The following is a 13,650-nucleotide window of genomic DNA, read 5'->3' on the forward strand; positions in this document are numbered from 1 at the left end:
TATTTTGAGCCGTGTGGATTAAAGGCTCTTGGCACTCCAGCCAGGTGTCAAGGCTGTGTCTCTGAGGTGGGAGAACCAACCTCAGGACACTGGTCCACAAGAGACCTCCCAGATACACGCAATATCAAATGGCGAAAATCTCCCAGAGATCTCCATCTCAACACCAAGACACAGCTTCACTCAAGGACCAGCAACGAACAGTGCTGGACACCCTATGCCCAACAAAGAGCAGGAAAGGTCTACAGCCCCATCCATTAGCAGAGAGGCTGCCGAAAATCATAATAAGGCTACCAACATCCCCAAACACACCACCAGACGTGGACCTGCCCACCAGAAAGACAAGATCCAGCCTCATCCACCAGAACAGAGGCACTAGTCCCCCCAACCAGGAAACCTACTCAACCCACTGAACCAACCTCAGCCACTGGGGACAGCCACCAAAAACAGCGGGAACTATGAACCTGCAGCCTACAATAAGGAGACCCCAAACACAGTAAGATAAGCAAAATGAGAAGACAGAAAAACACACAGCAGATGAAGGAGCAAGATAAAAACACACCAGACCTAACAAATGAAGAGGTAATAGGCAGTCTACCTGAAAAAGAATTCAGAAAAATGATAGTAAAGATGATCCAAAATCTTGGAAATACAATAGACAAATTGCAAGAAACAGTTAACAAGGACCTAGAAGAAATAAAGAGGAAGCAAGCAACGATGAGCAACACAATAAATGAAATGAAAAAATACTCTAGATGGGATCAATAGCAGAATAACTGAGGCAGAAGGACGGATAAGTGACCTGGAAGATAAAATAGTAGAAATAACTACTGCAGAGCAGAGGAAAGAAAAAAGAATGAAAAGAACTGAGGACAGTCTCAGAGACCTCGGGGACAACATTAAACACACCAACATTCGAATTATAGGGGTCACCCTCAAAATGGGAGAAAATATTTGCAAATGAATCAACAAAGAATTAATGTCCAAAATATACAAGCAGCTCATGCAGTTCAATATTAAAACAACAAACGACCCAATCCAAGAATGGGTCGAAGACCTAAATAGACATTTCTCCAGAGAAGACATGTCTTCTCCGGAGAAGACATGTCTAAGACAGATGGCCAAGAGGCACATGAAAAGCTGCTCAACATCACTAATCATTAGACAAATGCAAATCAAAACTACAGTGAAGTATCACCTCACATCAGTCAGAATGGCCATCATCAGAAAATCTACAAACAACAAATGCTAGAGAGGATGTAGAGAAAAGGGAACCCTCTTCCACTGTTGGTGGGAATGTAAATTGATACAGCCACTATGGAGAAGAGTATGGAGGTTCCTTAAAAAACTAAAAATAGAATTACCATAAGACCCAGAAATCCCACTACTGGGCATATACCCTGAGAAAACCATAATTCAAAAACACACTTACACCCCAGTGTTCACTGCAGCACTATTTACAATAGCCAGGTCATGGAAGCAACCTAAATGCCCACTCACAGATGAATGGATAAAGAAGATGTGGTACATATATACAATGGAATATTACTCAGCCATAAAAAGGAACGAAATTGGGTCATTTGTAGAGATGTAGATGGACCTAGAGACTGACATACAGAGTGAAGTAAGTCAGAAAGGGAAAAACAAATATCGTATATTAACGCATGTATGTGGAATCTAGAAGAATGGTACAGATGAACCTGTTTGCAAGGCAAAAATAGAGAGACAGATGTAGAGAACAAACATATGGACCTCAAGGGTGGAAAGTGGGATGGTGGGGTGGTGGGGGTGGTGGTGGTGGTATGAACTGGGAGATTGGGATTGACATATATAGACTAATATGCATAAAATAGATAACTAATAAGAACCTGCTGTATTTTAAAAAAATAAAGTAAAATTCAATAAAATAAATAAGGAGTCAGCAAAGTGTAGGCCAAATGTCCCCTGCTGTCTGTTTTGTAAATAATATTTTATTGCAACACAGCCATGGTCATTCAGTTATGTATTTTCCGTGGCTATTTTCATATCACAGAAGCAGACTTGAGTAGTTGCAACATAGACCCTATGCTCTACAAAACCTAAAATACTTATCTTGGCCTTTACATTAAACCTTTCTGACACCTGAAATAAGTAAATGGCTAAGATATTAATTAGGGAAACATTACCAAGTACAGTGGATACCAGATATTTGTGCCCAGTATCCTTTTTCCATTCTGTTAAGAAACAGCACCAGATTTAGAAGTGTTCTTCAACTCCCTCATCTCAAACTGTCTTGGTGACATCTGACCCCAAGCAAGGCCAGTAAGATACAATCATCTAAAAATTGACATTGTGGAAGGGAAGTAGTGGAGCTTAGTAATTCCAGAACCAGTATCCAAAGGGATCGAAGAAAACAGTCATAAACTCCCTCTCTAAAATTTCCCTGAAAGGACAGAAGTAGTGGCTATCCATGAATTTCTGCTATTTTAACTCTAAGAGTTGTCCTGGTTCTATCTCTCACCAAACATGTTGTTCAATTTTCCCTCAATTCTTTGAGTTACACTACTAGCCATCCAATAAATTTCTTGCTTTAAATAGTGTCAGTTTCTCCTCCTTACAAAAAGTAAAATAAAACCCTTAACTGACACACATTAACATTTGGCAGACATAGCTCTTGATTACTAAAGTTGGTTGCCTATGAAAATAAAATTATTAAGAGATAATATCAGTTAGGAAAGCAAGCTTATTCTGGAAGAAAACTGATATAGTTGTTATTAGAAATCCTGACTTTAACATAATTCTGTAGCCATTATTCTCTTCCTACCATCCCCTTCTCTGAAAACAGGCTATCTCTCAGATCTCTTGGTCACCACCTTTGTGTGGATATAATATTGCTACTATATATGCAGTAATGCTCCTTCCACATTTCTCATTCACATCTCCATACTTCTTTAGGTTTTCACATACAAAATTTAAAGAAACAGTACAAGAAAGTAAAACCATAAACTGCAACATTTTCAAGTCATGTACGAAGCTCCAAAGATTTTGAATGTGATTAAGTGTTGAATTCTTACACTTAGCCAGACTATTCAATTATTTACTATGACAATTTACTGCTTTATTTTTATTTTCTTTTTTTATTTTTATTCCTACTGGGAACTATACCTACATGAAACTATTCCTAATTGAACTTATGTGACAGCCCTGGTCTTACATTTGACACTTATGTAGGATCACTGCTTCTCTGATTAAGTAGCAAATCTGGTACTACTTCTGTTTCCTCCTCTACTAAGGAGGAAATACCAAGTACCAACATTAGTAGATTCTAGAGTATTTTTCTTCATTCTATGTCAATTTTGTGTCAAAACATACATCTTGTAATTTTACATAGTTAATAAAAATTTGCTTCTAATCCACCATTTGACTTCATTGTGTATAGTTTGAATTTTTTTTTTTTTTTTTTGCGGTACGCGGGCCTCTCACTGTTGTGGCCTCTCCCATTGCGGAGCACAGGTCCGGACGCACGGGCCCAACGGCCATGGCCCATGGGCCCAGCCGCTCAGCGGCATGTGGGATCTTCCCGGACTGGGGTACGAATCCGTGTTCCCTGCATCGGCAGGCAGACTCTCAACCACTGCGCCACCAGGGAAGTCCCCTAGTTTGAAATTTATAAGCTATATAAAAATGGCAGAGGAGGAGGAAAAAAAAAGGAAACAAATTCTATCCTTGGTATTTCTATTCACTCTATGTGTTAAGAGTGAACTGGGACACACACATTACACAGTTGCAAAGAATACAATAAAATGCATTTAAAATATATTTGAAAACCTCATTTACTGATATTTTAATAAAGTTAAATATTTGGCTTAGAAATACCTTTCAGAATGTTTCAATTTTATGTCTGCTTTTCATAGCATCCTTTCAGTTTTGATACCTAATATGGTAATTTAGGACTTCCCTGGTGGCACAGTGGTTAAGAATCTGCCTGCCAATGCAGGGGACACAGATTTGAGCCCTGGTCTGGGAAGATCCCACATGCCACAGAGCAACTAAGTCCATGTGCCACAACTACTGAGCCTGCATTCTACAGCCTACAAGCCACAACTACTGAGCCTGCGTGCCACAACTACTGAAGCCCACACACCTAGAGCCCGTGCTCTGCAACGAGAGAAGCCACCGCAATGAGAAGCCCACACACCGCAACTAAGAGTAGCCCCCACTCACCGGAACTAGAGAAAGCCTGCGTGCAGTAACAAAGACCCAATGCAGCCAAAAATAAATATAAAATAAATAAATTTTTTAACATATATGGTAATTTAGACTATAGCATTACCTTATTGTTTTTAAAGCACAGCTGCTACCAATTATTAATATTGGTATGTATGCCATTTTCAGACACTAAAATTAACTCACCTCTGTACTCTTCAACTTTTGTAGTTCATTTTCCAGCATCAGTTTCTCCTCTGACAACACTTGGAGGTCACTTTGAATCTGTGTGTTTTTCTAAAAGAAATATTATAACTTCATTAATAATGAAAAGCAAACATATCAATATAGAGAGGTTATTTGGGCACTTAATTATTAAAGTAAAGTCTTCATTAACTCATAAAAATAATGAACCATTGGTATTAATCTGCATAGTGAAGTTATAATTGGTGCTGAAAGAGGCAAAGGAACTATCAGTGATAATGGAATTTCAAAAAACTGTGGGAATGGAATATTACTCAGCCATAAAAAGAAATGAAATTGAGTTACTTGTAGTGAAGTGGACGGACCTAGAGTCTCATACAGAGCGAAGTCAGTCAGAAAGAGTAAAACAAATACTGTATGCTAACACATATATATGGTGTCTAAAAAAAAAAGAAAAAGAATGCTTCTGAGGAACCTAGGGGCAGGACAGGAATAAAGACGTAAATGTAGAGAATGGACTTGAGGACACAGGGAGGGGGAAGGGTAAGCAGGGACGTAGTGAGAGAGTGCCATGGACATATATACACTACCAAATGTAAAACAGACAGCTAATGGGAAGCAGCCACATAGCACAGCGAGATCAGCTCCGTGCTTTATGACCACCTAGAGGGGTGGGATAGGGAGGAGGTATGGGGATATATGAATATGTATAGCTGATTCACTTTGTTATAAAGCAGAAACTAACACAACATTGTAAAGCAATAATACTCCAATAAAGATGTTAAAAAAAAAAAGACTGTGAGATGTTATAGTTCAGTATTTTAGAAGTGAAGTGTTTCTGAGTGACAATAAAGTCTAATAAAATCAAAAAAATAGACAAAGCTTTCTAGCTTACACATGCATAAAACTCTCTGGAATAAACTGACTCTCTTGACATATCCTGACAATTTCTAGACTCTATTAACAACATCAAGGACAAAGTGCAATTTCAAACTGAAAGCACTATACTTACAGCCTCTAACAAAACTTGCTCATTCATAGCTCTGAAAAACAAACCAAAAATATCTATAATGTATTATAATTTTTAATTTATATTTTTATTTATGTAATATCCTTATATATTTTCTTTGTAAAAACCTTAATATAAATAAGGTTAGAGTAAACTTTGACTAGCATTCCAAAAATTCAATGCTCTTCCTAGAGATACTGTTAGCTTGCTGTGTCTTCCCAGAACTTGTTCCATGGATTTATGTAACAGTTCATGTACCCATTCAATTCTATACTTTTTGTTAGTGGGCTGGATGTCTGTTTTGTTTTCTTTTTCACATAAATGATATTGTATATGTTGTTCTCAACTTTTTCACTTAACACAATTTCTGAGATTTATATTGATAAACATAGATCTCTCTCACTCCCTTTAAATACAACTTCTTATTCCATAGCAGGATTTGGCAAACTTTTTCTGTAAAGAGTCAGATGGTAACTATTTTAGACTTTACAGGCCAGGTGATCTCTGTCACTACTACCCAACTCTACAAAAGCAGCTACAGATGATGGGTAAATGAATGGGTATGGCTATGTTCTAACAAAATTTTATTTACAAAAATAAGCTGCAGGCTAGATTTGACTCATGGACTGCAGGTTTGCTGACAACTGTTCCATAGTATGGATAAACTATATTTTTTTGACTAATGAGTTTTTTTATTCATTATAATCAGAATTTTTTAAAGCTTTATTAAGATATGATTAACATACCATAAAATTCACTCATTTAAAATATACAATTCAATGGCTTTTAATATATTCACTAAGTTGAGTAACCATTACCACTATCTAATTTTAGCACATTTTAATATTATATCCCAGAAAGAAACGCCATAGCCATTAGCACTCACTCTCCATTTCTCCCAGCACTGCCTCAGCCCTGGCAGCCATCAGTCTATTTTCTGTCTCCACAGATTTGCCTATTCTGAATATTTCATACCAACAGAATTGCACAGTATGTGGTCTTTTGAGACTGTTTTCTCACACCTAGCATAGTGTTTGTATCATGTATCAGTACTTTGTTCCTTTTTATTGCCAAATGATATTACATTGTATGGACATGCTCATTTTATTTATTCATTCATCAGTTTATGGACATTTGGGTTGTTTCCACTTTTGGGCTATTATGAATAATGCTACTATGAACATACATGTACAAGTTTTTGTGTGGACTTATGTTTTCATTTCTCTTAGGTATAAACATAAGAATAGAATTTCTGGGTCATATGTTAACTAAATATTTAACATTTTGAGCAACTGACAAACTGTGTTCCATAGCAGAGGTACCACTTACATGATTCACCAGCAATGTATGAGGGTACCAATTTCTCTACATCCTTGTCAACAATTGTTATTGTCTGTCATTTTTATTATAGCCATCCTAGTGGTTGTGAAGTGGTATATCATTGTAGTTTTGATTCCCTAATGACTAATGATGTTGAGTATCTTTTCATGTGCTTATTGACCATCTGTATATCTTGTGTGGCAAAACGTCTATTTGGATTATTTGCCCATTGTTAAACGTGGTTATTTATCCTTTTTATTATTGTGGTGTAAGAGTTCTTATGTATATTCTGGGTGCAAGTCTCATATCAGATACATGATTTGTGAATAGTTTTCACATTCTATGAGTTGTCTTCTCACATTCTTAATGGTATTAAGAACCTGCAGCACAAGTTTAATTTTTATGTTGAGTTTATCTATTTTTTTTTCTGTTGTTGGTTGTGCTTTTGATAGCTTATTTAAGAAACCCTTGACTGGGACTTTCCTGGTGGTCCAGTGGTTAAGAGTCTATGCTTCCAATGCAGGGGTCCTGGGTTCCATCCCTAGTCGGGGAACTAAAATCCCATGTGCAATGCAGTGCAGCCAAAAAAATTTAAAAAAAAAAAAAAGAAAAAGAAACCATTGACTAACTCTAAGTTAAAAATATTTACTCCTGTGTTTAAGAGGTTTATAGTTTTAGCTTTTAGGTAATTTTGAGTTAATTTTAGTGCATGGCACAAAGAAAGGATCCAACTTAATTCTTCTGCATATGGATATCCAGTTCTCCAAGCACAGTTATTAAAAAAACTATTCTTTCCTCACTGAATTAGCCTGGACTCCATGTCGATAATCAGTTAACCATAAATAAATATAATGGTTTATTTCTGGACATCATTTCCATTCATTCTATTCCATTGATCTACCCAGGTCTATCCTCATGCCAGTATGACATTGTCTTAATTACTACAGGTGTATTTAGCTTTAAAATCACTAAAGTGTGAGTCCTCCAACGTTGTTCTTCTTAAGATTTCTTTGACTATTCTGGGTTCCTTGTATTTCCACATGAATTTTAAAATCAGCTTGCCAATTCACGCAAAAAGAAAGTTGGGATTTTGATAGAGATTGCATTAAGTCTGTAGATCAATTTGGGAAATACTGCCATTTTAAGATTAGTTAAGTCTAACAGTCCATGAAAATGGGATGCCTACCTGTTTATTTGAGTATTCTTTAAAGTACTTTCAGTGTTTTGTAGTTTTCAGTGCACAAGTCTAGCACTTCTTTTGTTAAATTTATTCTCATTCTCTTTGGTGCTTTTGTAAATGGAATTGTTTTCTTTATTTCATTTTTGGAATGTTCCTTGCTAGTGTATTACTTTCCTAGGGCTACTATGACAAAGTATCACAATCTGGGTGACTGGTGACTTAAAACAACAAGAATTTATTTGTTCACAGTTCTGGAGACTATAAATCTAAAATTAAGTTGTTGGTACAGCCATGCTCCCTCTGAAACCTCTAGGGGAGAATCCTTATTTGCCTCTTTCAACTTCTAGTACTCCCTAGCATTCCTTGGACTGTGGCAGCATAACACCAATCTCTGCCTCCATGACTGTCTTCCATCTGTGTGTATTTGCCTTCTAAAATATTATTATAAGGATACCAGTCATATTGGATTAAGGGCCCATCCCCCTCCACTATGACCTCATCTTAACTAATTACATCTACAATGACCCTATATCCAATAAGTTCATTCTGAGGTACTAGAGGTTAGAGCTTCAACATGTATTTGGTGAGGGGGGGGCATAATTCAACCCATAACAACTAGTGTATTAAAATATAATTGATTTTTATTTATGAATTTTGTATACTACAACCTTGTTAAATTAATTTACTTCTAATAGTTCTAATAGATCCCTTAGGATTGTCAATAGATAAGATCATGACATCTGCAAAGAGAGGTAGTTTTCACTTCCTTTTCTTCTCTAAATGCCCTAGATAGAACCTCTACTACAGTGGTGGACAAAAGCGGTAAGAATGTCCTATTTTGTCCCTGATCTTAGAGAGAATAGATTAAGTTTTTTCACAATTAAGTTTTTTCTTTAACATATAAGAGAGAATATATTATGATGTTAGTTATAGGTATTTGTAGATAGTCTTTATCAGATTAAGAAAGTTCCCTTCTATGCCTAGTTTGTGGAGTATTTTTTATTTTAAAAGGCTATTGGATTTTGTCAGATGTTTTTACTTTGTCTAGTAAGCTAATCATGTGATTTTTCCTCCTTTATTCAATCAATATCATGTATTACATTTATTGATATCTGCATTTATTTTTTTATAAATTTATTTATTTTATTTATTTATTTTTGGCTGTGCTGGGTCTTTATTGCTGCGTGCGGACCTTCTCCAGATGCAGTGAGTGGGGGCTACTATTCATTGAGGTGCATGGGCTTCTTACTGCAGTGGCTTCTCTTGTTGCAGAGTGCAGGCTCTAGGTGCGCGGGCTTCAGTAGTTGTGGCTCGTGGGCTCTAGAGCACAGGTTCAGTAGTTGTGGTGCGTGGGCTTAGCTGCTCCACGGTACGTGGGATCTTCCCGGACCAGGGCTTGAACCCGTGTCCCCTGTGTTGGCAGGCTGATTCTTAACCACTGTGCCACCAGGGAAGCACAATATTTGCATTTTGAACCAACTTTGCATTCCTGGGATAAACCCCACCTGCTTGTGGTATATAGCCTTTTTTATATGTTGTTGGATTCGATTTGCTAGCATTTTGTTGAGTATTTTTGTGTTCATATTCATAATATATTGGTCTGCAGTTTTCTTGTGACACTGTGGTCTGACTTTGGTCAGAGTAATACTAAACTCATAGCATGAGCTGAGAAGTATTAACTCCTTTTCTACTTTTTGAAAGAGTTTGTAAAATAGTGATATTAATTCTTCTTTAAATATCTGATAGAATTCATCAGTGAAGCCATCTGAGAATTTCTGGTTGGGAAATATTTTAATTAGTAATTGAATCTTTTTACTTGTTTCAGTTACACTCAGATTTTCCAGTTCTTGAATCAGTACAGTCTGTCTTTCTAGAAATTTGTCCATGACATGTAAGTTGTCTAATTTGTGGTCATACAGTTGCTCATAGAATTCCCTTAGAATCCTTTTACCACAGATGATTGAGTCATACTCCTACTAACAAAAAATGAAATTCTTTCTAGATTTTTGCTATTATCACAGTGATATAATAAATTTCTTTTTACACATGCCTCCTTGAGAATAGTCCTTTCTCTAGGGTAGATTAAAAGAGGTTTGATGTATAATAAGGCAAATGTTTTGTTGCTATTGTTAAGTAAACTATGCTAAATTGTTCTTGAAAGTGGGCAATTCCTATGGTACTAGCAATTTAAGAGTATTTATTACACTACATCTCTGTCAAGACTTGATATTAGAAAACTTCTACTTCTTGTTAAGCTGATGGGGAAAAAAATGTATTGTTGCTGCTTTGCTTTCTATTTCCCTGATTACATATCAGATTGAGCATCTCCTAAAACGTTTACTGGTCATTTTTTGTCTCTTCCTTAAATATCTATATATATATATGTACTTTGCCTATTATTTGAAGGTTGTTTGCCTTTTTGTGGAATTATATATTCTTATCACTCCTTTCTTCTATATGCACACATATTTTCTCCCATCCACTGCTTATCTTTTAACTTTGATTCATTTCTGAAGATACTTTTAATTTCAATAGACAAATGCCTTCCCTATATTTATGATTCTGTTTTCTGACATTTATGTCTGTAATAAACACTAAATTTAATTTTTTACAAGGAATGAAGACTCTGTCATTATCTTCTAACCAAATGGATGCCTTTTGCCTTGCCAGTGTCCTAACTGGTCACTGAAATTCATTCAAGACTTTGAATTTGCCACCTTGGAATTATGATAATTCCACCTTTAACATAACATACCTACCTGTGATACATGTACCTGGGCTAAAGACAGTTTGAAAGGCAAGACAGCTTATTATCCTTCCTTCTGACTCTTCTGCCTCTTTAGAAAAAACATCATGACAGATTTCTTAATAGGCCTGCTGTCCCCTCAGGACTACACATTATTCTGGTGATGGGCAATACTGTCACCAATGTTGACAACTTCATTCCCAAGATTAGTCACCAGATCTAAACACTCTCTTCACCAAAGAGGTACTATGCCTTGGAAAAAATACCCTGCAATCCAATCTCTACTTGGAATCCCAATATGGCCCATAATTGAAGAAAGAACTTTTCAAGGTCCTGAGTCTATGCTTACTTGTCCCTTTCCCACTATCCACAGACCAAACGGCTAGACAATGCATTGACCAGATCCTGAAAAAAAGGTATATTAGCTTCCATATATTAGCTTTCCCAAGGACTAGCATGATTGCCCTAACTTGTTACTGTATAATTCATCCATAATAACGAAATACAATCCTTTTTTCTAAATGTTATCCTATTTTCATCCCACCACATCTGCTTACCACTAAGCACCTCATAGGTAGACACCACTCCTTTTCCTGGGAACCCCCTGATCCCACCCCTCTGAATTAGTATAATTCCTGAGAAAGCTTACATGACCATAAGCCTTCGATTAGAGCTGACTGGTCCAGAAATAGGCACCTGCCTCTGGCTGCACTGACAACTGTCTCACCAAGGACTTTTAGACTTGGGAAATTCAAATATTATCCCTCAGAGTAACTAAAACTGAAAGATTAGATTTAGGAATTGTCAGCAGTCATGGCCTCCCACCTACAGGCAAAAAGTTAAAAAAGAAAATAGAAGGAAGAAAGAGATCTGCAATAGGAGAAAATGAAGCTCTTGTACAGAGGTGGGAAAAGTGTCTTGATAGTATTCAAGTTCTGGTTTATACTTGTTTCTGAAATTAAGCCATATTGTTGTTGTCTTCTTAATAAAATTCATCTTTTGCTCAGACCAATATGAGTTGGAATTTTGTCCCAAGCACTCGGCCACATGACAGAAGTTCAATAAATACAAGATACTCTTAAAATGTTAGTGTAGTATTAAGCTTCAATGACTTCAGAAGTATAAATGCTACAAACTTACCCCCAAAAATAAACATTTGAAAGTTTAATTATCTCTATTCTTTAACACATTTAGTTTTGTGAATTTTAAACAATAAATTAATTTTGTTTCAGTCTCTCTGACTGAATATGGAAAATGTTGACCCAAACAGAATTTAACCAAAAAAATTTACTATTCAAAAATTTTTAGATAAGTACAAAAGTAATGTACATAATCAAATTTCAAAATGGTGTCTTTTGAACAGTTGTATCATTATAGTCCCCAAATTATTAATTCTTAAAAGTGCACTAAGACTTTTGCCACAGCCTGTTAAAGGATACAACTGTAATAGGTTGTTAAATGGAAGCATCAACTAAGACTCTAAGCCCACTGCTTATATCATGAGGAAGATTATATTCCAATAAAGATGTGGAAAAAAATGCAAAAAAAAAAAACCCAAGAAAAAAGAAAAAAAAGAGGGACTTCCCTGGTGGTGCAGTGGTTAAGAATCTGCCTGCCAATGCAGGGGACACGGGTTTGAGGCCTGGTCCAGGAAGATCCCACATGCTGAGGAGCAACTAACCCTATGCGCCACAGCTACTGAGCCTGCGCTCTAGAGCCCACGAGCCACAACTGCTGAAGCCCACGTGCCTAGAGCCCGTGCTGCACAACAAGAGAAGCCACTACAATGAGAAGCCTGCGCGCTGCAAAGAAGAGTAGTCCCCGCTCGCTGCAACTAGAGAAAGCCCGCGCACAGCAACAAAGACCCAATGCAGCCAAAAATAAATAAATAAATTTATTTTTTTTAAAAAAAGAGGAAGAAATGAGGCAGGTGACAATTACCACCGAAGAAAACAGTAGGCAGCCAAGGGAGAGTGCTAAAAACTTTCACTCACATGGATAATATAAAAGGGTCAGGAAAGAAGATTTAGAAACAGTACTTCTAAATACTCTTTACAGAGAGCTGTCTGGTGCCTTGAGCCCTACTCAAACACTTAAGGGAGAGGTGGATATGATGGCCATTATTAGAGAGAGGCACTTCAAGGAGAATACTCAGAAAACTGGTTTATGTTATTTGAATTTATGGAGAAGGAAGGCAGTGACAGTCAAATAAGACCTTTCTTGTATACATTACCTTTCTTCCCCAAAACATGGAGAACAGAAAATACAAATAGTTAGTGAGAAAGGAGGTAAGAAAAGAGAAAAGCCAACCACATCCCCCGGTAGGCTCTAGGGAAAGGGGAGAGAATCCTAACTTTGAATGAAAATGAAAATATTGACTGTAATATCTGATAGGGGATTTTAATTTCCAATTCAGGACAGTGCTTATAATTGTATTTCAATTAATTACCTAAGAGTGATCAGAAAAGTCATGGTACTGCCCTAGTCTTTTTCTAGGAGCAGAGGGAAAACTAGCCCCAGTAAGCAAATATAAATGAATATAAGGAGTATGAAAAAAGTTGCTTTGTGATTTTATTCTACACGACATGCTTTTCAACATAACTGTGAAACTAATATAGCCACCTGTAAGAACTGTAGGTCATCCACAATGACTTTCAAGATGCTTCTCGACAAGCAAGCAATGTACTGAGCATATCCTGACCAGACAATTATACAAAGCTTATTCTGTGTATAAGACAATTCAAGTTGGAAATCTTCACCTTTATAGTAACCCATTCAGCTAATCCTTCCCACTGCTTTCTTTTATGCCCAGGAATTTTAAAACCATTTATAACTAGTACCCATAGTCTAATATGAGGAGCTAGAATAAATAATAGCAATACATATGACTGCTTTAATACCCTGTTCCAGTGGAAAGAATATTCATGGAAATCAGCCTACTAATTTAAGAATGCCCCTAGAGCATGCTAAAAGCTTTCATCTGACAAATTTGTGAAAGTTCTTACCTTA

General features: G+C 36.6%; 1 protein-coding gene across 1 annotated transcript in view; it reads right to left on the reverse strand.

Moving 5' to 3' along the window:
- Positions 1-13,650, reverse strand: part of CCDC7 (coiled-coil domain containing 7) — a 255,469-nt gene that overhangs the window by 194,812 nt on the left and 47,007 nt on the right. The window contains exons 10-11 of the mRNA XM_067030362.1: positions 5,399-5,429; positions 4,390-4,479 (exon numbers count right to left, since the gene is read on the reverse strand). Coding sequence (XP_066886463.1) covers positions 4,390-4,479; positions 5,399-5,429 — 121 coding nt within the window. The remainder of the gene's footprint in view (positions 1-4,389; positions 4,480-5,398; positions 5,430-13,650) is intronic.

This window comes from Kogia breviceps, chromosome 3, assembly GCF_026419965.1.
Source record: "Kogia breviceps isolate mKogBre1 chromosome 3, mKogBre1 haplotype 1, whole genome shotgun sequence".
Lineage (NCBI taxonomy): Eukaryota > Metazoa > Chordata > Mammalia > Artiodactyla > Physeteridae > Kogia > Kogia breviceps.